Here is a 22,594-nt window from a genome sequence, read left to right as displayed (position 1 = left end):
CTGCTAAATCACTTCCTTATCTGAACGCTTCACCGGTTAGAGGGCGTTGTGTCTGCGGCGAGATTACCATGCAAGCAAAAGTGCCCTTAAATTACACTGATGCAGGCAAGTAGTGTCACTGTGGTTTTCAAGGTACTAAATCCTCATAATCATGCTAACAACACGTGTTATGTAAAAGCACACCCTGAGATAAAATCAAGCCGTAACAAAAAGTAAGCTGTCCCAGATTAGTTTCTGAGGAAAGCTCCTTACAGACTTTTCCTCAGAATTCTAAATTTACTGCATATGCTCTCAATATAATGCACTGATTTTACTCTCCATGATGTTGTAATTACACCAAGACTATGACTCCCTCGCTGATGAATTGTAGCTACCGACGAATGCGGATCCAATTAACTTCTCTTTTTAACAGGGCAGGAGTAAGTAAATGGCGCGTGACTCCGGTCCTCATTTATCGCAGTGACGAAAGCTACTCAACTTTTTCACCTTTTGGCAAAGAGAGAGACATTATTTGGCAACGGGGATGTGATTTTCAACAAATAATCCCAAAACTATGAGCAGGAATAGTCTCCTATAACAGCCTGTTTTTTGAGAAGTAACTGGGATGCGGGGATTTTTGCACTAATTTAGCCACGAGAGCATTAGTGAGGTCGGACACTGATACTGGGCGATAAGGCCTGGCTAGCACACGGTGTTCCAGTTCATCCCAAAGGTGTTGGAGAAGGTTGATTCCAGAGCTCTGTGCAGGCCAGCCAAGTTCTTCCACAACAATCATCTCTGGACGGACCTGGCCTAATGCACTCATGGTTGAAGCAGGACAGGGCCTGTCACAATAAACTGTCGAGGATAGATCAATTCCTCTGCAGCTGGAAGGAAGTCAGAGGCTTATTCAAAGACATTTTCTTGCTCACACCAGACCTTAACCTGCTTTCTTTCTGAGTGAGGACTGGCCTTTCTTGCCACGCATCAGTTTCTAGGTCTATCTCAGGATTACATGTCTTCAGATCTGTTGAACTGCTGAACATATGGTGGTCAGATTTGTGATGCGTAACGCTGAGTGATTAAAAGAGAGTAAATAAAACAACGGCACGAACCATCGACGCTTATCATGGGAGTCTATAAACAGAAACTATGGACCACACAGATGATAGAAACGCACGCACACACACACACACACACACACACACACACACACACACACACACACACACACACACACACAGACACATACACACACACACACACACACACACACACTAACAAACATACCAACAGCAGTACGGACGTCCAAGTCTGACAAACACACGCCTCCACAGATGCACACATGTTTTGATTTGGAATAATAGAACAACAAAACCTCCTCCTGTTGGAGTGATAACACGATAACAGTCAGCGCACACGTCAGCTTGTTTATCAGAACGTTGCTTATTAGAGCACAAGGGGACATGGAGGCTTCACAGATGTTCTCAGGATGAAATGTCATCGCATGATAGTTGATCTGACTTTAAGCCGACCTCATGTGTGTGAAGACTTGAAAACTTAGAGGACGATGAGTTTAGATATGTCTCATCCTGCTGATCAAAATCAAACTAAGGCCAGTATAAATGCTGTAATTGCGGCGCAATGATAATAAGCAATGTTTATTGAACTTTTACAGATAGAGTCTTGCATTATTTCTCGTAACTGGACACTTGATCCTGTTGATAAGGTTTTTTGACCTATCTGAGCACTCGTATCATCATAGTTTCCAGCAACAGCTGTCGCTACGCCAACTACCCAGCACCAACATAGTCAGACAAAAACGACTGTTGAACGTTTAGCAGCTAAAGAGCCAGACATTTCCTTCAGGAGGTAGTGGAGACCAAAAACAGAGCTCAAAGTACAGTGGATATTGAACTAAAGTAAATAAATGTTTGCTGACATGTTCGCTATGTCAGATGTATGAGATGATTTCCGCGTTTCAGTAGCAGGTTTTGCAGGTTTAGGAAAAACTGTTTGATTGTAATAAATGTGCAAATCATCATTGTGTAAAAACTATATTAAGTAACCTATTAAAAATATCATTTCCTAGGCATAAGCATTTCTCATACTTTCCAAAAAGAATAATTAAACCTCCTACTCACCCTGAATATTGATAAAATCAAATGCGTAATTAGATTAGGGAATTACTTATTTATCCATGATCTGTTAGTCACATTACTCATGTCCAAACTTTCATACAAGTAACATCTGAAACCCTTTTGTTACGTAGGTGGAAGGATTCACAGCGGCAACATCTGCTGTTAGCTGAGAACTACACTGGCCAAGAAAATATACACCTATTTCTGCAGAACAGCCATTCCCTTGGCCTGCAATATAAATCCTTCTCTGAGGCTGCAGAGAGGCAGAAAACACAGCAAGCTCAAATTGCCCATAACATCGATGTTCTCCATTCATTTCAGACCTGTGGGGAATTTGTTTGTGTCTCTCTGAAAAGATGTCCATGCGGGCATCTATAAGCAGCTGTGGGAAATCCCCTGTTGTACGTTACTGACAAGCTCAGGCTGAATGTTTAAAATGATGTTTAAGAAAACATCACATCTCGTTCTAATGAAAACAAGAGTTTCTGGAAAGCTACAGTACACTGTCCTGTTGTCTGTATCAACGATTTAAATGATCAACACAGACTTTCTTTGAGTCACGGTGACACCCAGCGTACTCTCTTCCCCTTTTTTTAACAGAAGCAGGTATTGATCATGCTGATCATGGTTTCAAAATAGGAATTCAAAGCAGAACACTGAAAATTGTGCGTGAATGAACATCCGTTGTCTGTGTGTGAAAATTCATGGGAATAGCTTGAGCTGTTTGTTTGCATGTTATTTGCTTGCAGTGTGGCGTCTTTGTGCATTTGCATCTAGAGCATTTGCATTCACCATGACTCCACTCACATGCATAAGCACCTGCATGAGGCCACCGTCTGCTGCACTCATGAGCGCTTCAACACGTGTGCGCATTATGTCCAGTGGTGGAATGTAGCTTGGGTATATTTACTCAAGTGCTGCACTTAAAGTCCCCGTGAAATGGAAGTTAGAGCGTCTTTAGCTTCTGTACTTATTCCCGAGTGAAACTGAATATTTGAGTTGTGTACAGTTACAACAGGGATTGCAAATCTAATCCTTCACATTTGCTTGGTCAGCTCCCTTATCCCTAAAAGTTGCTGTTTGACATAATATCGTTAAATAGGTGCATATTATGACTGGAGATGTGATCTAAAAGGTTAAATTTGCACTTTTAATTTAATCTTGTCTTTAAGTATACATTCAAGGTACTTGTACTTTCCTTGAGTATTTCTGTTTTATGCAACTTTATACATCTCAGAGGAAAATATTGTGCTCTTTTACTCCACTACATTTGACTAACAGCTGTAGTTGCTACTCATGAAAAGTTGACTTTTCAGAGATATGTTGTTCTCGAGAAATATCCTGCGTTCCCTGGAAAGTAAGCAAAGAAGAAGCCACACATCCTCCATTGATCCCTTCAGGCCTTTTCAGAAGCTGTCAGAGCAATAGTAGTATTGTTGTGAACGCTGATATGCAGCAATGTTGTAATTGTGTTTGGTGTATTCTGATAGGCCCTTAATGCTGTTGCCTGATTATAGCTTTTAGTGCATGCACTTTAAAACCTGTCTGTTGTTATGACTTTTAAGCAAATCACTTGGAAGTCTCTGTCTATATAAAACAACTCACCCAAAATACGTATGCACATGAAGAAGTAACTAAACACTCATACACACACACGCAGTCAGTTTTTGTTTCACCCAACAAACTTTTCTCCCCAAACAAACTCTTGAAAAAAACCCCTGGAGATTTACGATAAGCCGCTATATTTACATAGATTTGTTACCTTCCGTTTTCACCTTGTGAGTCTGTGAGTGTGTGTGTGTGTGTGTGTGTGTGTGTGTGTGTGTGTGTGTGTGTGTGTGTGTGTGTAGGTGTGTGTGTGTGTGTGTGTGTTATCAAAATGTGGTCCTGGTTACACCTGCTGTAGTGTGAACCACCACAGAAGCCGTTTTGAACACTCGGCTAGGTGTTTATGTATCTTTACGTTTGTCTATGGAAATATTTTTCTAGCTTCACAACCGTGCAAGAAGCGGTCAAATTGCTTTATAGGTGTGTAGTTGTGTAATTTAAAGATTGATGTGGTCGGAGCAAGGGCAATGGAAGTTGCCCGAGATGTCGTTAGCCGTTGATTTATTCTTGCAACTGGAGATATCAGAGCATCCAAAGGCCACGTCATAAAAAATATCACAACACCCCAACTCAGCAGGTCACCAAGCCTGAATATTCTAGTTAGACTGGTTCTGCGGGGGGGAACTTTCTACTTAGCTGCAAAATTCCACTTGAACTAGGAATTACAGTTGGACAGGAACCAGTAAAGCTCTATTATAAGAGAGCCAAGATAAACCAGCTCCTCTTCTCCTCCCTGCTTTTTCAGCACTCTCTCTCTAGCACCTGGCTTCCCTGTGGATACTGCCAGCTGGAAGAAACCCGGAGAGAGAGAGAGTAGGGAGAGAAAGAGAGAAAGAAAGCCGTCTTTTAATTAAACTTAATCGAAAGAAAGGGCAAGACGGGACAGGTCAGATTAGTAACTGGAGGATGAGGAGAGGGGAAAACGACGGCAAATCGTAGATGCGTGAGAAAAGAGGAATGAGCAGGCAACAATGAGTCATCTACCGTCCCAGAGCAATAATGTAACTGTTATCCCTAGTCCTCCACAGACTTGACCCAACTTATTTAAAAGATTCTCACTATGTCAGCTTCTTTCCCATTGCTTGTTTCCCACATCTTAAGTTTTTTAATTATCAAAGAGAGTACATTTGTATTTTATTTAACTGACTGAATGTTCTATTGGTTGTAGGCCTTTAAATTAAACCACGCATGTTTTTAAAGGCACACAGATAAGTCCAGTTTAGGAAGAATATATATTTTTTGTTGTCTTACCAAGAGTTAAATGAGAAGATTGATACCACTCCCGTGTCTGTGTGGTAAATATGAAGTTACCCTGCAAGGAGGTGTTAGCTTAGCTTAGCATAAAGACTGGAAACAGGGGGAAAGGCTAGCCTGACTTTCTTAGAAGGTAACAAAATTCAAGTTTAGAATCAGCACATTGCTAAACTATTTCTTGACAAGGACCAGTAACGTCTTTGAGTCCTCTCATCACTGCTAGCTTGCTTTTTCCATTCTTTGTGCTAAGCTAAGCTAACCGTCTCCTGGCTCAAGCTTCAAATCTACCATACAAACATGAGGCTGGTGTCAATCTTCTCATCCAACTCTCAGCAAGAAAGTGCATAAAGGAGTTTCCCAAAATGTAGAACTGTTAATTAGACTGTTAAACAAAACCAGGACTAAGCTTTGCTCCATTGTAAACTCTCTCTGATTAGATGGATGTAGCAGTGAGTTGGAATTCATCATGATGTAATCTGAGTGACTAGAATCGAATTATAATTCAAACAGTAATTTAAAGTACTGGATGTGATTTATAGGCATATCCATAATTACACCATCATTTATTTTTGATGACTACATGACTAAACTGCATCTCTTCACCATGCTGTATGTAGTGCATTGACAGAGAAATTATTATTTTTGTAAAATGTACAAATAATCCCATCCCACTGCTACACAAGCGTGTCAGCATGCACATGCACTTAAAACTGATTCTATCTCATAACCCCCTTCTTATAACCTCAAGTATGTGTCACAGATCATGAAAATTGTAAGCCAGCGTCTTGGCAGCAGTACATACACAGAGTTTCGAGGGGAAGTCGTCCTTGCATGGGAAAGGGATGCTTTCTTTGTTGAGAAGCGGCCAGAGAAAACCCTGCCTGGGCCCAAAGGAGCAGCTGGGGGAAATACTGAGTCACAAACAGCACATTCACAAAGTCTTCCCCGCAGCAGTCCTGACCCTTTGGTTGGACTGTTTTTTTGTTTTGTTTTTGTATTAACACTGGTGTCTAGACAGAGATCAGTACAAAAAGGCTTGTGAGTCGACCCGGCCTGCTGTCCACACAGCCTGAGGAGAGACCGTAAATGGTGGCGTTTCCTCAGCCTCCGAGGGCATGACCGGCAGAGTTCAAGCCCCTCTTCTCAGCCACACACACACACACACATACACACGCACACACACAGGGGGAAGACCCCCCTGGACCTCCTGGTTCACCAAACATATCAAAGTGTCCGTTCCAGTCCCGCCGGAAATTAATGAAAAGAAAGCACAAAAGGTGAAGGCTGGAGAGAGTGTAAGGGAAAGCGGAACAAAAAGATGCTGTGATGGATGAAACTATCATGAGACACATCAGTGGAAAAACAACAAAGAGCTTTATTGTATTATTTGAACAGCGACTGAGCAAAGTCACAGAGGCTATATGGAAAATTAAGTGAAACATTTAACAATAACAGAGAAATTCTCTGGAAGTTATCTTTGGAAGCATACTGCTCGTGTGTGGGGGCACTGCTCATGTAACATTAAGAAGACATATCAATGACGATCAACAGAATATGAGCACACAGTCAGACAAAGAGTGGATACCAAACACTGTAGCGTGTACTCAATACTGACCATAAGTACAAATTTGACTAATTTCACTAATTGACATGTTAGATCTTGTTCGTACCTGTAACTTCATAGAATATCCATTGGTTGCCTGGCAACTTGTCCCGACCAATATATAGTCCGACATAACCTCCAATAAAATGCTGATTTGTATTTGTACAGTTTAAACAAACAAGATACTACGTGTTTATAAGTACGTTTTTAACTAGCCTAACTAGCTGCAACCCCCTGTTTCCAGTCTTTGTGCTAAGCTAAGTTAGCCGGCTGATTGTTGTACCTTCACATTTACCCTACAATTCTTTTCCTTTACATAACATTGTCAAAGCAGAACTTTTTCTTGGAGTATTTTAAGTACAAAAGCACATTTTTCATTAAGTAAGATAAGATATACATTATATCTTTCTTTTTCTTTTCTTTTTAAATACTGGTAATGTATTGTAATATGTATCTTTAAAATGACATGTGCATCAACACAGTTTGTTGGAGACAAAATATATAACATACAAACAAAAGCAATTGTATAATAGCTGTAATAGTCTGCCTGAAAATGTGTTCGGACCAATGACAGAGGAAAGAAGAATAAATCAATTGACGCAATGAGTTTTAACATCTGCTTGTTTTATAAGTACAGCACACTCTCCCTCTCCTTACTTTCCTCCAATCTGTCTCTATGTCTGTCTGTTGCTAAACATTGGAGACTGTGGTGGAAAATATTCCAATACCTGCTTTGCGGGAGTCTTTTACTGCTGAAATAAATAATACCGAAAACCAGTTTGTCTTTTAAGTATTTATTCTTTGCGCAGAGAAGTTTCAATCATCACAACATAATGCGTACAGTCTCAGAGAGGAAGAACCAAGATTATACAGAATGAGCAAAGGTGGGGGCCGATGGCCAATGTTACAGACATGTTGGTCTCAGACCGATAGAAACAACAATGAAAAACAAACGGCCATCAACCAAAACAAGCGGCCCAAAGGCCTTGGCGGTGGAACATTCTCATACAACACAGTTAGTTATCTTTGTGTACAGGCAAGCGAGAATTCTTCTTTTGCACAACAGAGACACGATGAAGTTCAACAAAGTTCAGAACAAAATTACTTATGCATGAATACAATATACTGAGTAGAAATATATACCAAGTAAGTAGAAATAAATGGTAAAAGAATTACCATTACAAGACAAATGGTCATTCCTCTCGCTGGATGTGCTCCAAAACAAACATTTTGCCTTTTCGTTAACTGTTGTTTCATCCGACTGGAAATCTCCACTAAAAGCTAAGATGCTCAGAGAGATAATGCTATTATCAGTGAAACAATTACATTATTTCATAGTGCTAGATAACGCTTCTGGACGGTCTTACAACACAAATAGCCACGTAAACTTGCACAAAAAAAAAAAGAAGAAAAATGCATGTATGATGAAGGAGAAGAAAAACATTTCTGGTGATTATGACCAAAATTAGCAAAAGAAAATCTATTTACTTTAACTGCCAGATTTATTCTTAACAAAACATCTATTTTACAGCTCTGTCTGAGGACCAGTTCCAGTCAGCGCACAGTTGATTTGAGGGAAGGGATTGGTTAACCTCAAAATGCATCATTAAACCACAAATCATCTGCAGTTCTCTGTGACAAATGTGAGAACCACACCCTCAAACTGTTTATCAGCATGAGATCTTATGAATGAAAAATAAGAAAAACTCTCTTGTTCCTCTTATCATCATCAAGTCACTGGCATCACTGGTATTTTGTTGATTTTTCATCGATAATATGATGAGACTTCCTGGAACGACGAGCTTCCGTACTAACAACATTATCCATGTTCCCTTTTTTGGCACACAGTGCACATGTTTCTAGAAGCAAATGCATAAAGGAGTGGATTTATGAAACTATTTACAAATACCAATGCACCGACAATGTTCCCGCTGTCCATGCAAGACTTCAACAGGCTGTCATTGTTCAGTGAAATAGCTGCCACACCAACCATATTTGTGATATGATATGGCATCCATAGGACAACAAATGTCACGATGATACTTGTGACCAGTCGGGTCGTCTGTGGGTTGTTGAAGAAAGCTGCCTGGTTCACTTTTCTGTGGAGGCTGATGTATGAAAATACCACGACAGTTATTGAAACGATTCCCGGCAGAGTCTCTGACAGCAGCACGGCCACATGCTGGGCCGAAGAAGAGAAGTGAAAATTGCAGGTTGTCCACTGCTGGTCCAAGATCGGCTGTCGAACCACTAAAGACGGGATGGACAGGATCATCACAATCAGCCAGAGCAGACCCAGCATCCTCTTCTTTCCTACCAGATCGAAGCATTTCTGCAGTTGCACCACCTGTAGGTAGCGCTGGACACTCAGTGCCGTCACAGTCAGCATGCTGCCATAAATGCTGCAGTAAACAAGATACGAGAGGAGTTTACAAGTCACCAGGCCGAGGGTCCAGTTGTACAGCAAAGCGTAAATCCACAGTGGCAGGGTGATTAGGCAGAGCAGATCTGATATGGCCAAATTCAGCATCAAACTCTGGCTCAGACTGGACAGGTGTTGCCAGTTTGGTCTGAGGATGATCACAGCGATGTTTCCAGGAACTCCCAGCAGGAAGCAGAGGGACAGCACCAACGCAGGGATCAGACCGTTGGAGTTCCAGGTGGCAAGAGGTGGAGGTCCAGGAGAGGACATATTAGACGGGACAACAGAGGAGTTGAGTTCGTCCATGCTGCAAACTTGCTGGCAGAAAAGCCAAATACTGTGATCTGAGCAACTGATGAAGGAAACTGTGGCAGCCTGTCAGAGGAACAATATGTTCTCCTTTGATGTGTTCACAGAGGAATGAACAACAAATCAACTGATAGATGCTATTGAACTAAAATCTTACCCGGATATAACAAGTTTCATCATGGCTGTGTGTTTTTTTACATAGTGACATTATCTGATGCTTTTTTACATATTCTGTTTCCTGCAAAGAGAGCTTTCATATATTTCAAAGTAAAAGCATTTCCCACACAATAATCTCAAACAGTAATGAAATTAAAACAACATATGCGTTCTGCCTACATGCTACATATCCATTTTTGGAAGTATTGTTTGTCTTGATACATGCGATTGAAAAATGTTTAAATGAACCTTGCATGTTTCGATAAAGTAATCTCCCCACCAAGTCGATTGAATAGCTGTTTAGTATCTGTACTAGAGTCTTCAGTCACATCATATGATCCGTCAAGGAAATGTAGATATTCAAAAATCTGTTTCTTTGGGGGGGGGGCACTTAAAGGATTTCGTGTCACTTTTGACCTTGGAAGAAGCAGCTGACAGAAGACTTTGTTTGACATTTGAGAAGCTCTAAAAGTTCTCAGAAAATACCAACTAACAACGAGGCAAACTCCATCTACTGATGAACATCATGTGATACGATCGAAAGCTCTAACAATGCTGTTCCCAAGGCCAACGATGAACTTTGAATCTCAACTTGTGTCGTTTGTTTGCAATAGAAACCTTCAGGTGAATTACTGTAATTAATCCTGCTATCCACAAACAGCATCAGTCAGTATGATAACAGTAATACAGTAATTGAGCCTTTGATTGACGTGTGTTTGTTTCATTTACAAGTTGATCTTTTGACTCTTTGCCTGATTCATTCAAATCAGTATCACTTTACATATCTAGCTCAGGAGCAATCAGCACACAAGTGATTATTTTTCTCAAGAATATCTTTATTTAATTTTTTACCAAGTCAGCAAATTATACACACGAGAAATTTGGAGAGTGCACAACAGAATCAAGCCCCACTCATCCCTCACCTCCTCTAGCCCCATCCTCAAGCCTGAATTACAAAGAATAACAGGGTACTTCATCCCAGGAGTGACACAGGAAAAAGGTAGAAGTCGGGATTTATATTTCGAAAAGAGAGAAAGTAAAACTCAGTTAACAAATAAATAAAAAAGGGAGGTGGGGGGTGTCCAGCAATTTCCAACATATACAGATTGTATGACTGATAATCTACAGAAAGACAAAAGACAAAGAAAAGTGAAAACACAATTTTGTTTCTAGAATCTTAAAGTATTTCAGGAAAGGTCCCCACACCTTTTGGAATTCATTATTTGAGTTACAAACTGTTTTATAAGGACAGCACACTCTCCCTGTCCTTTCTTATCCTTCCTCCAATCTGTCTCTATGTCTGTCTGATGCTAAACATTGACGACAAATGTCATTCCTCTCGCTGGATGTGCTCCAAAACAAACATTTTGCCTTTTCGTTAACTGTTGTTTCATCCGACTGGAAATCTCCATTAAAGCTAAGATGTTCAGAGAGATAATGCTATTATCAGTGAAACAATGACATTATTTCATAGTGCTAGATAACGCTTGTGGACTGTCTTACAGCACAAACAGCCACTCGCACACAAAAAAAAGAGAAGAAAAATGCATGTATATGATGAAGTAGAAGAAATCATATTTCTGGTGATTATGACCACAGTTAGCACAAAAGAAAATGTATTTACTTTAACTCTGCCAGATTTATTTTGAACAAAACATCTATTTTACAGCTCTGTCTGAGGACCAGTTGCAGTCATACCACAGGTGATTTGAGGGAAGGTATTGGTTAACCTCAAAATGCATCATTAAACCACAAATCATCTGCAGTTCTCTGTGACAAATGTGAGAACCACACCCTCAAACTGTTTATCAGCATTCTCTTCTTTCTCTTATCATCATCAAGTCTTTGGCATCACTGGTATTTGGTGTTTTTTTGACGATTATATGATGAGACTTCCTGGAACAGTGAGCTTCCGCATTAACAACATTATCCATGTTCCCTTTTTTGGCACACAGTGCACATGTTTCTAGAAGTAAATGCATAAAGGAGTGGATTTATGAAGCTATTTACAAATACCAATGCTCTAACAATGGACAAGATGTCTTTGCAAGACTTCAACAAGCTGTCATTTTGGAGCCAAATAGCTGTCACACTAAGCATATTTGTGATATGATATGGCATCCATAGGACAAAAAAGGTCACGATGATACTTGTGACCAGCCGGGTCGTCTGTGGGTTGCTGAAGAAAGCAGCCTGGTTCACTTTTCTGTGGAGGCTGATGTATGAAAATACCACGACAGTTATTGAAGCAATTCCCGCCAGAATCTCTGACAGCAGCACGGCCACCTGCTGGGCTGAAGAAGAGAAGTCAGGTTTGCAGGTTGCCCAATGCTGTTCCAAGATCACCTGTCGAACCACTAAAGACGGGATGGACAGGATCATCACAATCAGACAGAGCAGACCCAGCATCCTCTTCTTTCCTACCCGATCGAAGCATTTCTGAAGTTGCACCACCTGTAGGTAGCGCTGGACACTTAATGCCGTCACAGTCAGCAGGCTCCCATAAACGCTGCAGTAAACAAGATACGAGAGGAGCTTACAGGTCACCAGGCCGAGGGTCCAGTTGTACAGAAAATTGTAAATCCACAGGGGAAGGGTGATTAGGCAGAGCAGATCTGATATGGCCAAATTCAGCATCAAACTCTGGCTCAGACTGGACAGGTGCTGCCAGTTTGGTCTGAGGATGATCACAGCGATGTTTCCAGGAACTCCAAGCAGGAAGCAGGGGGACATCACCAACGCAGGGATCAGACCGTTGGAGTTCCAGGTGGCAAGAGGTGGATGTCCAGGAGAGGACATATTAGACGGGACAACAGAGGAGTTGAGTTCGTCCATGCTGCAGACTTGCTGGCAGAAAAGCCAAAAACTGTGAACTGAGCAAGTGATGAAGGAAACTGTGGCAGCCTGTCACAGGAACAATATGTTCTCCTTTGATGTGTTCAAAGAGGAATGAACAACAAATGAACTGATAGATGCTAATGAACTAAAACCTTACCCGGATATAAGAAGTTCCATCATGGCTGTGTGATTTTGCACATGGTGTCATTATCTGACGCATTTCAATATATTCTGTTTCCTGTAAAATGAGCTTTCATAGTATTTCAAAGTAAAAGCATTTCCCACAAAATAATCTCAAACAGCAATGAATTTAAAACAACATATGCGTGCTGCCTACATGCTACATCTCCATTTTTGGAAATATTGTTTGTTTTGATATATGCGATTGCTAAATATTTAAATGAACCTTGCATGTTTCGACAAAATAATCTCACCACTAAGTCCATTAAGTAGCTGTTTAGTATCTGTACTAGAGTCTTCAGTCACATCATATGATCCGTCAAGGAATTATAGACGTCAAAATGTCTGGGTTTTTTTTGGGGGGGGGCACTTAAAGGATTATGTATCTATTATGGCTTAGAAATTTCAGAGTCAGAGTTCACGTTTGACCTTGGAAAAATCAGCTGACAGAAGACTTTTTTTGACATTTGAGAAGCTCTAAAAGTCCTCAGAAAATGCCAAGTAACAACGAGGCAAACTCCATCTACTGATGAATATCATGTGATACGATCGAAAGCTCTAACAATGCTGTTCCCAAGGCCAACGATGAACTTTGAATCTCAACTTGTGTCGTTTGTTTGCAATAGAAACCTTCAGGTGATTTACTGTAATTAATCCTGCTATCCACAAACATCATCAGTCAGTATGATAACAGTAACACAGTAATTGAGCCTTTGATTGACGTGTGTTTGCATCATTTACAAGTTTATCTTTTGATTCTTTGCCTATTTCATTCAAATCAGTATCATTTTACATATCTAGCTCAGGAGCAATCAGCACACAAGTGATTATTTTTCTCAAGAATATCTTTATTTAATTTTTTACCAAGTCAGCAAATTATACACACAAGAAATTTGGAGAGTGCACAACAGAATCAAGCCCCACTCATCCCTCACCTCTTCTAATCAAATCCTCAAGCCTGAGTTACAAAGAATAACAGGGTTCTTCATCCCAGGAGTGACACAGGAAAAAGGTAGAAGTCGGGATTTATATTTAGAAAAGAGAGAAAGTAAAACCCAGTTAACAAATAAATAAAAAAGGGAGGTGGGGGGTGTTCAGCAATTTCCAACATATACAGATTGTATGACTGATAATCTACAGAAAGACAAAAGGCAAAGAAAAGTGAAAACACAATTTTGTTTCTAGAATCTTAAAGTATTTCAGGAAAGGTCCCCACACCTTTTGGAATTCATTATTTGAGCTACAAACTGTTTTATAAGGACAGCACACTCTCCCTCTCCTTACTTATCCTTCCTCCAATCTGTCTCTATGTCTGTCTGATGCTAAACATTGACGACAAATGTCATTCGTCTCGCTGGATGTGCTCCAAAACAAACATTTTGCCTTTTCATTAACTGTTGTTTCATCCGACTGGAAATCTCCATTAAAAGCTAAGATGCTCAGAGAGATAATGCTATTATCAGTGAAACAATGACATTATTTCATAGTGCTAGATAACGCTTGTGGACTGTCTTACAGCACAAACAGCCACTCGCACACAAAAAAAAGAGATGAAAAATGCATGTATATGATGAAGTAGAAGAAATAATATTTCTGGTGATTATTACCACATTTAGCAAAAAGTAATTATTTACTTTAACGATGCCTGATTTATTTTAAACAAAACATCTATTTTACAGCTCTGTCTGAGGACCAGTTGCAGTCAGACCACAGTTGATTTGAGGGAAGGTGTTGGTTAACCTCAAGATGCATCATTAATAAACCACAAATCATCTGCAGTTCTCTGTGACAAATATGAGAACCACACCCTCAAACTGTTTATCAGCATTCTCTTCTTTCTCTTATCATCATCAAGTCTTTGGCATCACTGGTATTTGGTGTTTTTTTGACGATAATATGATTAAACTTCCTGGAACGACGAGCTTCCGCATGAACAACATTATCCATGTTCCCTTTTTTGGCACACAGTGCACATGTTTCTAGAAGCAAATGCATAAAGGAGTGGATTTATGAAGCTATTTACTAATATCAATGATCTAACAATGGACAAGATGTATTTGCAAGACTTCAACAGGCTGTCATTTTGGAGCCAAATAGCTGTCACACAAAGCATATTTGTGATATGGAATGGCATCCATAGGACAAAAAAGGTCACAATGATACTTGTGACCAGTCGGGTCGTCTGTGGGTTGTTGAAGAAAGCTGCCTGGTTGACTTTTCTGTGGAGGCTGATGTATGAAAATACCAGGACAGTTATTGAAACGATTCCCGGCAGAGTCTCTGACAGCATTACGGCCACCTGCTGGGCCGGAGAAGAGAAGTGAGAATAGCAGGTTGTCCACAGCTGGTCCAAGATCGGCTGTCGAACCACTAAAGACGGGACGGACAGGATCATCGCAATCAGCCAGAGCAGACCCAGCATCCTCTTCTTTCCTACCCGATCGAAGCATTTCTGCAGTTGCACCACCTGTAGGTAGCGCTGGAAACTCAGCGCCGTCACAGTCAGCAGGCTGCCATTAACGCTGCAGTAAACAAGATACGAGAGGATCTTACAGGTCACCAGGCCGAGGGTCCAGTTGTACAGAAAATTGTAAATCCACAGGGGCAGGGTGAGCAGGCAGAGCAGATCTGATATGGCCAAATTCAGCATCAAACTCTGGCTCAGACTGGACAGGTGCTGCCAGTTTGGTCTGAGGATGATCACAGCGATGTTTCCAGGAACTCCCAGCAGGAAGCAGGGGGACATCACCAACGCAGGGATCAGACCGTTGGAGTTCCAGGTGGCAAGAGGTGGAGGTCCAGGAGAAGACATATTAGATGGGACAACAGAGGAGTTGAGTTCGTCCATGCTGCAAACTCGCTGGCAGAAAAGCCAAAAACTGTGATCTGAGCAAGTGATGAAGGAAACTGTGGCAGCCTGTCAGAGGAACAATATGTTCTTCTTCGATGTGTTCACAGAGGAATGAACAACAAATGAACTGATAGATGCTAATGAACTAAAACCTTACCCGGATATAACAATTTTCATCATGGCTGTGTGGTTTTGCACAGGGTGACATTATCTGATGCTTTTTTACATATTCTGTTTCCTGCATAGAGAGCTTTCATAGTATTTCAAAGTAAAAGCATTTCCCACACAATAATCTCAAACAGTAATGAATTTAAAACAACATATGCGTTCTGCCTACATGCTACATATCCATTTTTGGATATATTGTTTGTTTTGATATATACGATTGTTAAATGTTTAAAAATGTTTAAATGAACCTTGCATGTTTCGACAAAGTAATCTCCCCATAAAGTCCAATAAGTAGCTGTTTAGTATCTGTACGAGAGTCTTCAGTAACATCATATGATCCGTCAAGGAAATGTAGATATTCAAATATCTGTTTCTTGGGGGGGGGGGGGGGCACTTAAAGGATTTCGTGTCACTTTTGACCTTGGAAGAAGCAGCTGACAGAAGACTTTGTTTGACATTTGAGAAGCTCTAAAAGTCCTCCGAAAATGCCAAGTAACAACGAGGCAAACTCCATCTACTGATGAATATCATGTGATACGATCGAAAGCTCTAACAATGCTGTTCCCAAGGCCAACGATGAACTTTGAATCTCAACTTGTGTCGTTTGTTTGCAATAGAAACCTTCAGGTGATTTACTGTAATTAATCCTGCTATCCACAAACAGCATCAGTCAGTATGATAACAGTAACACAGTAATTGAGCCTTTGATTGACGTTTGTTTGCATCATTTACAAGTTGATCTTTTGACTCTTTGCCTGATTCATTCAAATCAGTATCACTTTACATATCTAGCTCAGGAGCAATCAGCACACAAGTGATTATTTTTCTGAAGAATATCTTTATTTAATTTTTTAACAAGTCAGCAAATTATACACACAAGAAATTTGCAGAGTGCACAACAGAATCAAGCCCCACTCATCCCTCACCTCCTCTAGCCCCATCCTCAAGCCTGAATTACAAAGAATAACAGGGTACTTCATTAGAAGTCTGGATTTATATTTAGAAAAGAGAGAAAGTAAAACTTAGTAAACAATTAAATAGAAAAAGGGAGGTGGGGTAGCCAATTCAAAAATTGGCAACATATACAGATTGCATCACTGATAATCTACAGAAAGATAAAAGACAAAAAAGGGTGAAAAAATAATTCTTTAGTTTGGTTCAAGAATCTTAAAGTATTTCAGGAAAGGTCCCTCAGTCATTGAGCGTGGGAGGGTGGTGCAGCATCTCTCAATGTTAGTAATACTGCACGCTTAGCCAATAGAGAGACATAGTACAGTTTGCGGCATTTGATTGGAATGTATCAGTTTAAAGAAAGAGTCCCATACGTTGTCCCATAGTCAGAGGTTTAAATTCTGCTACCAGGCTGTTTTAATTTTGACGAGATGGGCATGTGTTATACCTCCAACCTTGTCATAGAAAGTAGACACACACAGTTGATTGTCATAATTAAACCACAACTTATCTGCAGCTCTCTGTGACAAATGTGAGAACCTGTGGTGGAAATGATTATACCCGCTAAACCTTGAGTCTTTTAAAGGTGCTGAAACAGAGAATACTATGAAACAGAACTTGTCTTTGTGAATTTTATTCTATGCGCAGAGAAGGTTCAATGGTCATACAGAGTGCAAGCGGTCTGCACGAGCAAGAACAGCTCATTACAAGATGAGTTGGAGCACTACACAAACAGGGGGGCTGAGGGAACTTACCCTTTAGACTTCCATTTGACAGCGAGGTTAGACTATTAAACATCGGTTAGACAGGGCAAGAAGGAGGGGGGCTAATCTTACAGAATCTTACACCTGCAGAAGTGTCTGATACACTTCCTTTGCAAAACAGGAAGGTGCTTCAAATAGAGAAGTGGCTATTGAGTGGATGAAGGTCACCGGACACTCAGCCTCTTGGAAACTTAGCATAGGTGACAAAAGGGACACTGAAACTGTCAAGCAGTATCACAAAACTATAAAACCTGATTATGAACATTTCATAAGTATAAACATTTAATTAGTATAATGGACATTTTTCCCATTACAAACCTCACCCTCAAACGGACTAATAACACTTTTTTTTCAGCTCTACAAGAACAACATTTTTTTCTCTATTTTCATTATCGTCATCAAGTTTCCTCACTCTTCACTGGTATTCTGTGGTTTTTCATCGATAATACTATAATTAGACTTGCGACATGCGAGCTGCCGCATTAACAACACTATCCATGTTCCCTTTTTTGGCACACAGTGCACATGTTCCTAGAAGCAAATGCATAAAGGAGTGGATTAATGAAGCTATTTACAAATACCAATGCTCTAACAATGTTCCGGCTGTCCATGCAAGACTTCAACAGGCTGTCATTGTTCAGTGAAATAGCCGCCACACCAACCATATTTGTGATATGATATGGCATCCATAGGACAAAAAATGTCACGATGATACTTGTGACCAGCCGGGTCGTCTGTGGGTTGTTGAAGAAAGCTGCCTGGTTGACTTTTCTGTGGAGGCTGATGTATGAAAATACCAGGACAGTTATTGAAACACATCCCGGCAGAGTCTCTGACAGCAGCACGGCCACCTGCTGGGCCGAAGAAGAGAAGTGAGAACCACAGGTTGTCCAGTGTTGGTCCGAGCGCGGCTGTCGAACCACTAAAGACGGGATGGACAGGATCATCGCAATCAGCCAGAGCAGACCCAGCATCCTCTTCTGTCCTACCTGATCGAAGCATTTCTGCAGTTGCACCACCTGTAGGTAGCGCTGGACACTCAGCGCCGTCACAGTCAGCAGGCTGCCATAAAGGCTGCAATAAACAAGATACGAGAGGAGCTTACAGGTCACCAGGCCGAGGGTCCAGTTGTACAGCAAAGTGTAAATCCACAGGGGCAGGGTGATTAGGCAGAGCAGATCTGATATGGCCAAATTCAGCATCAAACTCTGGCTCAGACTGGACAGGTGCTGCCAGTTTGGTCTGAGGATGATCACAGCGATGTTTCCAGGAACTCCCAGCAGGAAGCAGAGGGACATCACCAACGCAGGGATCAGACGGGTGGAGACCCAGAAGGCAAGAGGTGGAGGTCCAGGAGAGGACATATTAGACGGGACAACAGAGGAGTTGAGTTCGTCCATGCTGCAAACTTGCTGGCAGAAATGCCAAATACTGTGATCTGAGCAAGTGATGGAGGAAACTGTGGCAGCCTGTCACAGGAACAATATGTTCTCCTTTGATGTGTTCACAGAGGAATGAACAACAAATGAACTGATAGATGCTAATGAACTAAAATCTTACCCGGATATCACAAGTTTCATCATGGCTGTGTGGTTTTGCACATGGTGACATTATCTGATGCTTTTTTACACATTCTGTTTCCTGCAAAGAGAGCTTTCTTAGTATGCGCTGCAGGGCTTTCCTGTTGTAAGCAGTGCAGCTTCCGCCCCACACAGTGATGCAGTTTGTCAGGATGCTCTCGATGGTGCCTCGGTAAAAAGTGCACATGATGGGTGGGGGGTGTTCTTGCTTTCTTCAGTTTGCGGAGGAAGTAGAGGCGCCTCTGGGCTTTCTTTTCCAGTGATGTTGTGTTGGCTGTCCACGAGAGGTCCTCACTGATGTCCACCCCCAGGAATCTGGTGCTGCTCACTCTCTCTATATCAGCACCATTGATGGTCAGTGGTGGGTGTTGAGTGTGGCCTCTCCGGAAGTCAACAACAATCTCCTTGGTCTTGCTATTATTTAGAAGGAGGTTGTTGTCTCTGCACCACGTGGTCAGAAGGCTGACCTCCTTCCTATAGTGGGTCTCATCGTCCTTGGTGATGAGACCCACCAAAGTTGTGTCATCTGCAAATTTGACCATGTGATTGGTGCTGTAAGTTGTTTTGCAGTCGTGTTTCAGCAAGGTGAAGAGCAGTGGACTGAGCACACAGCCTTGAGGAGCCCCTGTGCTCAGTGTGATGCTGCTCGAGGTTTTGTTGCCGACACGTACTGCTTGTGGCCTCTCACTGAGGAAGTCCAGCAGCCAGTTACACAGAGAGGTGTTGAGCCCCCCCAGCTGGTCAATTGAGCCTTTGATTGGCGTGTGTTTGCATCATTTACAAGTTGATCTTTTGACTCTTTGCCTGATTCATTCAAATCAGTATTTTTTTACATATCTAGCTCAGGAACAATCAGCACACAAGTGATAATTTTTTTCAAGAATATCTTTATTTAATTTTTTAACAAGTCAGCAAAATATACACACAAGAAATTTGCAGAGTGCACAACAGATATGTCAAATTAACAGAGCAAATGTACGATATAGGAGCGTATCGCACAATCAAGCCCCACTCATCCCTCACCTCCTCTAGCCCCATCCTCAAGCCTGAATTAAATAGAATAACAGGGTACTTCGTTAGAAGTCGAGATTTATATTTAGAAAAGAGATAAAATAAAACTCAGTAATATAATAAATTGAAAAAGGGAGGTGGGGAGGGTTAAAAAATTGGCAACATATACAGATTGCATCACTGATAATCTACAGAAAGACAAAAGAAAAAGAGGGCGAAAAAATAATTCTTTAGTGTGTTTCAAGAATCTTAAAGTATTTCAGGAAAGGTCCCCACACCTTTTGGAATTCATCATTTGAGTTACAAACTGAGTAGAGAATCTTTTTCGAGCTTGAGACCGGACATAATGTCCCTCAGTCATTGAGCGTGGGAGGGTGGTGCAGCATCTCTCAATTTTAGTAATACTGTTCGTTAGCCAATAGAGAGACAAAGGACAGTGTGCGGCATTTGATTGGAATGTATCAGTTTAAAGAAAGAGTCCCATACGTTGTCCCATAGTCAGAGGTTTAAATCCTGCTACCAGGCTGTTTTAATTTTGACGAGATGGGCATGTGTTATACCTCCAACCTTGTCATAGAAAGCGGATACACACAGTTGATTGTCATAATTAAACCACAAATTATCTGCAGCTCTCTGTGACAAATGTGTGAAGCACATCACTATACTGACGAATAACACTTTTTTTTCAGCTCTACATGAACAAAAATAATTTCTCTATTTCTTTATCTTCATCAAGTTTCCGCACTCTTCACTGGTATTTTGTGGTTTTTCATCAATAATACTATAATTAGACTTGCGACATGCGAGCTTCCGCATTAACAATATTATCCATGTTCTCTTTTTTGGCACACAGTGCACATGTTTCTAGAAGCAAATGCATAAAGGAGTGGATTAATGAAGCTATTTACAAATACCAATGCACCGACAATGTTCCGGCTGTCCATGCAAGACTTCAACAGGCTGTCATTGTTCAGTGAAATAGCCGCCACACCAACCATATTTGTGATATGATATGGCATCCAAAGGACAAAAAAGGTCACGATGATACTTGTGACCAGCCGGGTCGTCTGTGGGTTGTTGAAGAAAGCTGCCTGGTTCACTTTTCTGTGGAGGCTGATGTATGAAAATACCACGACAGTTATTGAAACGATTCCCGGCAGAGTCTCTGACAGCAGCACGGCCACATGCTGGGCCGAAGAAGAGTAGTGAAAATCGCAGGTTGTCCACTGCTGGTCCGAGATCGGCTGTCGAACCACTAAAGACGGGATGGACAGGATCATCACAATCAGCCAGAGCAGACCCAGCATCCTCTTCTTTCCTACCTGATCGAAATATTTCTGCAGTTGCACCACCCGTAGGTAGCGCTGGACACTCAGCGCCGTCACAGTCAGCATGCTCCCATAAAGGCAGCAATAAACAAGATACGAGAGGAGCTTACAGGTCACCAGGCCGAGGGTCCAGCTGTACAGCAAAGTGTAAATCCACAGTGGCAGGGTAAGCAGGCAGAGCAGATCTGATATGGCCAAATTCAGCATCAAACTCTGGCTCAGACTGGACAGGTGCTGCCAGTTTGGTCTGAGGATGATCACAGCGATGTTTCCAGGAACTCCCAGCAGGAAGCAGAGGGACAGCACCAACGCAGGGATCAGACCGGTGGAGACCCAGAAGGCAAGAGGTGGAGGTCCAGGAGAGGACATATTAGACGGGACAACAGAGGAGTTGAGTTCGTCCATGCTGCAAACTTGCTGGCAGAAAAGCCAAATACTGTGATCTGAGCAAGTGATGAGGGAAACTGTGGCAGCCTGTCAGAGGAACAATATGTTCTCCTTCGATGTGTTCACAGAGGAATGAACAACAAATGAACTGATAGATGCTAATGAACTAAAACCTTACCCGGATATAACAAGTTTCATCATGGCTGTGTGGTTTTGCTCATGGTGACATTATCTGACGCATTTCAACACATTCTGTTTCCTGCAAAGAGAGCTTTCATAGTATTTCAAAGTAAAAGCATTTCCCACACAATAATCTCAAACAGTAATGAATTTAAAACAACATATGCATTCTGCCTACATGCTACATATCCATTTTTGGATATATTGTTTGTTTTGATATATGCGATTGTTAAATGTTTAAATGAACCTTGCATGTTTCGACAAAGTAATCTCCCCACAAAGTCCATTAAGTAGCTGTTTAGTATCTGTACTAGAGTCTTCAGTCACATCATATGATCCGTCAAGGAATTGTAGATATTCAAATATCTGTTTCTTTGGGGGGGGGCACTTAAAGGATTTCGTGTCACTTTTGACCTTGGAAGAAGCAGCTGACAGAAGACTTTGTTTGACATTTGAGAAGCTCTAAAAGTCCTCAGAAAATACCAAGTAACAACGAGGCAAACTCCATCTACTGATGAATATCATGTGATACGATCGAAAGCTCTAACAATGCTGTTCCCAAGGCCAACGATGAACTTTGAATCTCAACTTGTGTCGTTTGTTTGCAATAGAAACCTTCAGGTGATTTACTGTAATTAATCCTGCTATCCACAAACAGCATCAGTCAGTATGATAACAGTAACACAGTAATTGAGCCTTTGATTGACGTGTGTTTGATTCATTTACAAGTTGATCTTTTGACTCTTTGCCTGATTCATTCAAATCAGTATTTTTTTACATATCTAGCTCAGGAGCAATCAGCACACAAGTGATTATTTTTCTCAAGAATATCTTTGTTTATTTTTTGAACAAGTACAAAATTTGCAGAGTGCACAACAGATATG

General features: G+C 41.2%; 5 protein-coding genes across 5 annotated transcripts; all 5 read right to left on the bottom strand.

Annotated features, from left to right (window-relative positions):
* Positions 1-8,404: 8,404 nt before the first annotated feature.
* Positions 8,405-9,313, bottom strand: LOC306711709 (leukotriene B4 receptor 1-like; the record flags this gene model as incomplete). The annotated part of the gene is made up of 1 exon (XM_079180725.1): positions 8,405-9,313. One exon carries the CDS (start codon positions 9,311-9,313, stop codon positions 8,405-8,407), a length of 909 nt encoding a protein of 302 aa, XP_079036851.1.
* A 1,099-nt stretch (positions 9,314-10,412) lies between these two features.
* LOC306711708 (leukotriene B4 receptor 1-like) lies at positions 10,413-12,307 on the bottom strand (the record flags this gene model as incomplete). Its single annotated transcript, XM_079180724.1, has 2 exons — positions 10,413-10,418; positions 11,564-12,307. The coding sequence occupies 2 exons, from the start codon at positions 12,305-12,307 to the stop codon at positions 10,413-10,415; spliced, it is 750 nt and encodes a 249-aa protein (XP_079036850.1).
* Positions 12,308-14,429: 2,122 nt separating this feature from the next.
* LOC306711706 (leukotriene B4 receptor 1-like) lies at positions 14,430-15,338 on the bottom strand (the record flags this gene model as incomplete). Its single annotated transcript, XM_079180722.1, has 1 exon — positions 14,430-15,338. One exon carries the CDS (start codon positions 15,336-15,338, stop codon positions 14,430-14,432), a length of 909 nt encoding a protein of 302 aa, XP_079036848.1.
* A 2,377-nt stretch (positions 15,339-17,715) lies between these two features.
* On the bottom strand, positions 17,716-18,624 carry LOC306711705 (leukotriene B4 receptor 1-like; the record flags this gene model as incomplete). The annotated part of the gene is made up of 1 exon (XM_079180721.1): positions 17,716-18,624. One exon carries the CDS (start codon positions 18,622-18,624, stop codon positions 17,716-17,718), a length of 909 nt encoding a protein of 302 aa, XP_079036847.1.
* Positions 18,625-18,803: 179 nt separating this feature from the next.
* LOC306711704 (leukotriene B4 receptor 1-like) lies at positions 18,804-21,548 on the bottom strand (the record flags this gene model as incomplete). The annotated part of the gene is made up of 2 exons (XM_079180720.1): positions 18,804-19,491; positions 20,665-21,548. 2 exons carry the CDS (start codon positions 21,546-21,548, stop codon positions 18,804-18,806), a joined length of 1,572 nt encoding a protein of 523 aa, XP_079036846.1.
* Positions 21,549-22,594: the final 1,046 nt, after the last annotated feature.

Source organism: Pholis gunnellus (genome assembly GCF_910591455.1).
Source record: "Pholis gunnellus genome assembly, chromosome: 19".
Lineage (NCBI taxonomy): Eukaryota > Metazoa > Chordata > Actinopteri > Perciformes > Pholidae > Pholis > Pholis gunnellus.
Note: the sequence above shows the minus strand (reverse complement) of the source record. Positions and strands in the feature narration are given on the sequence as shown.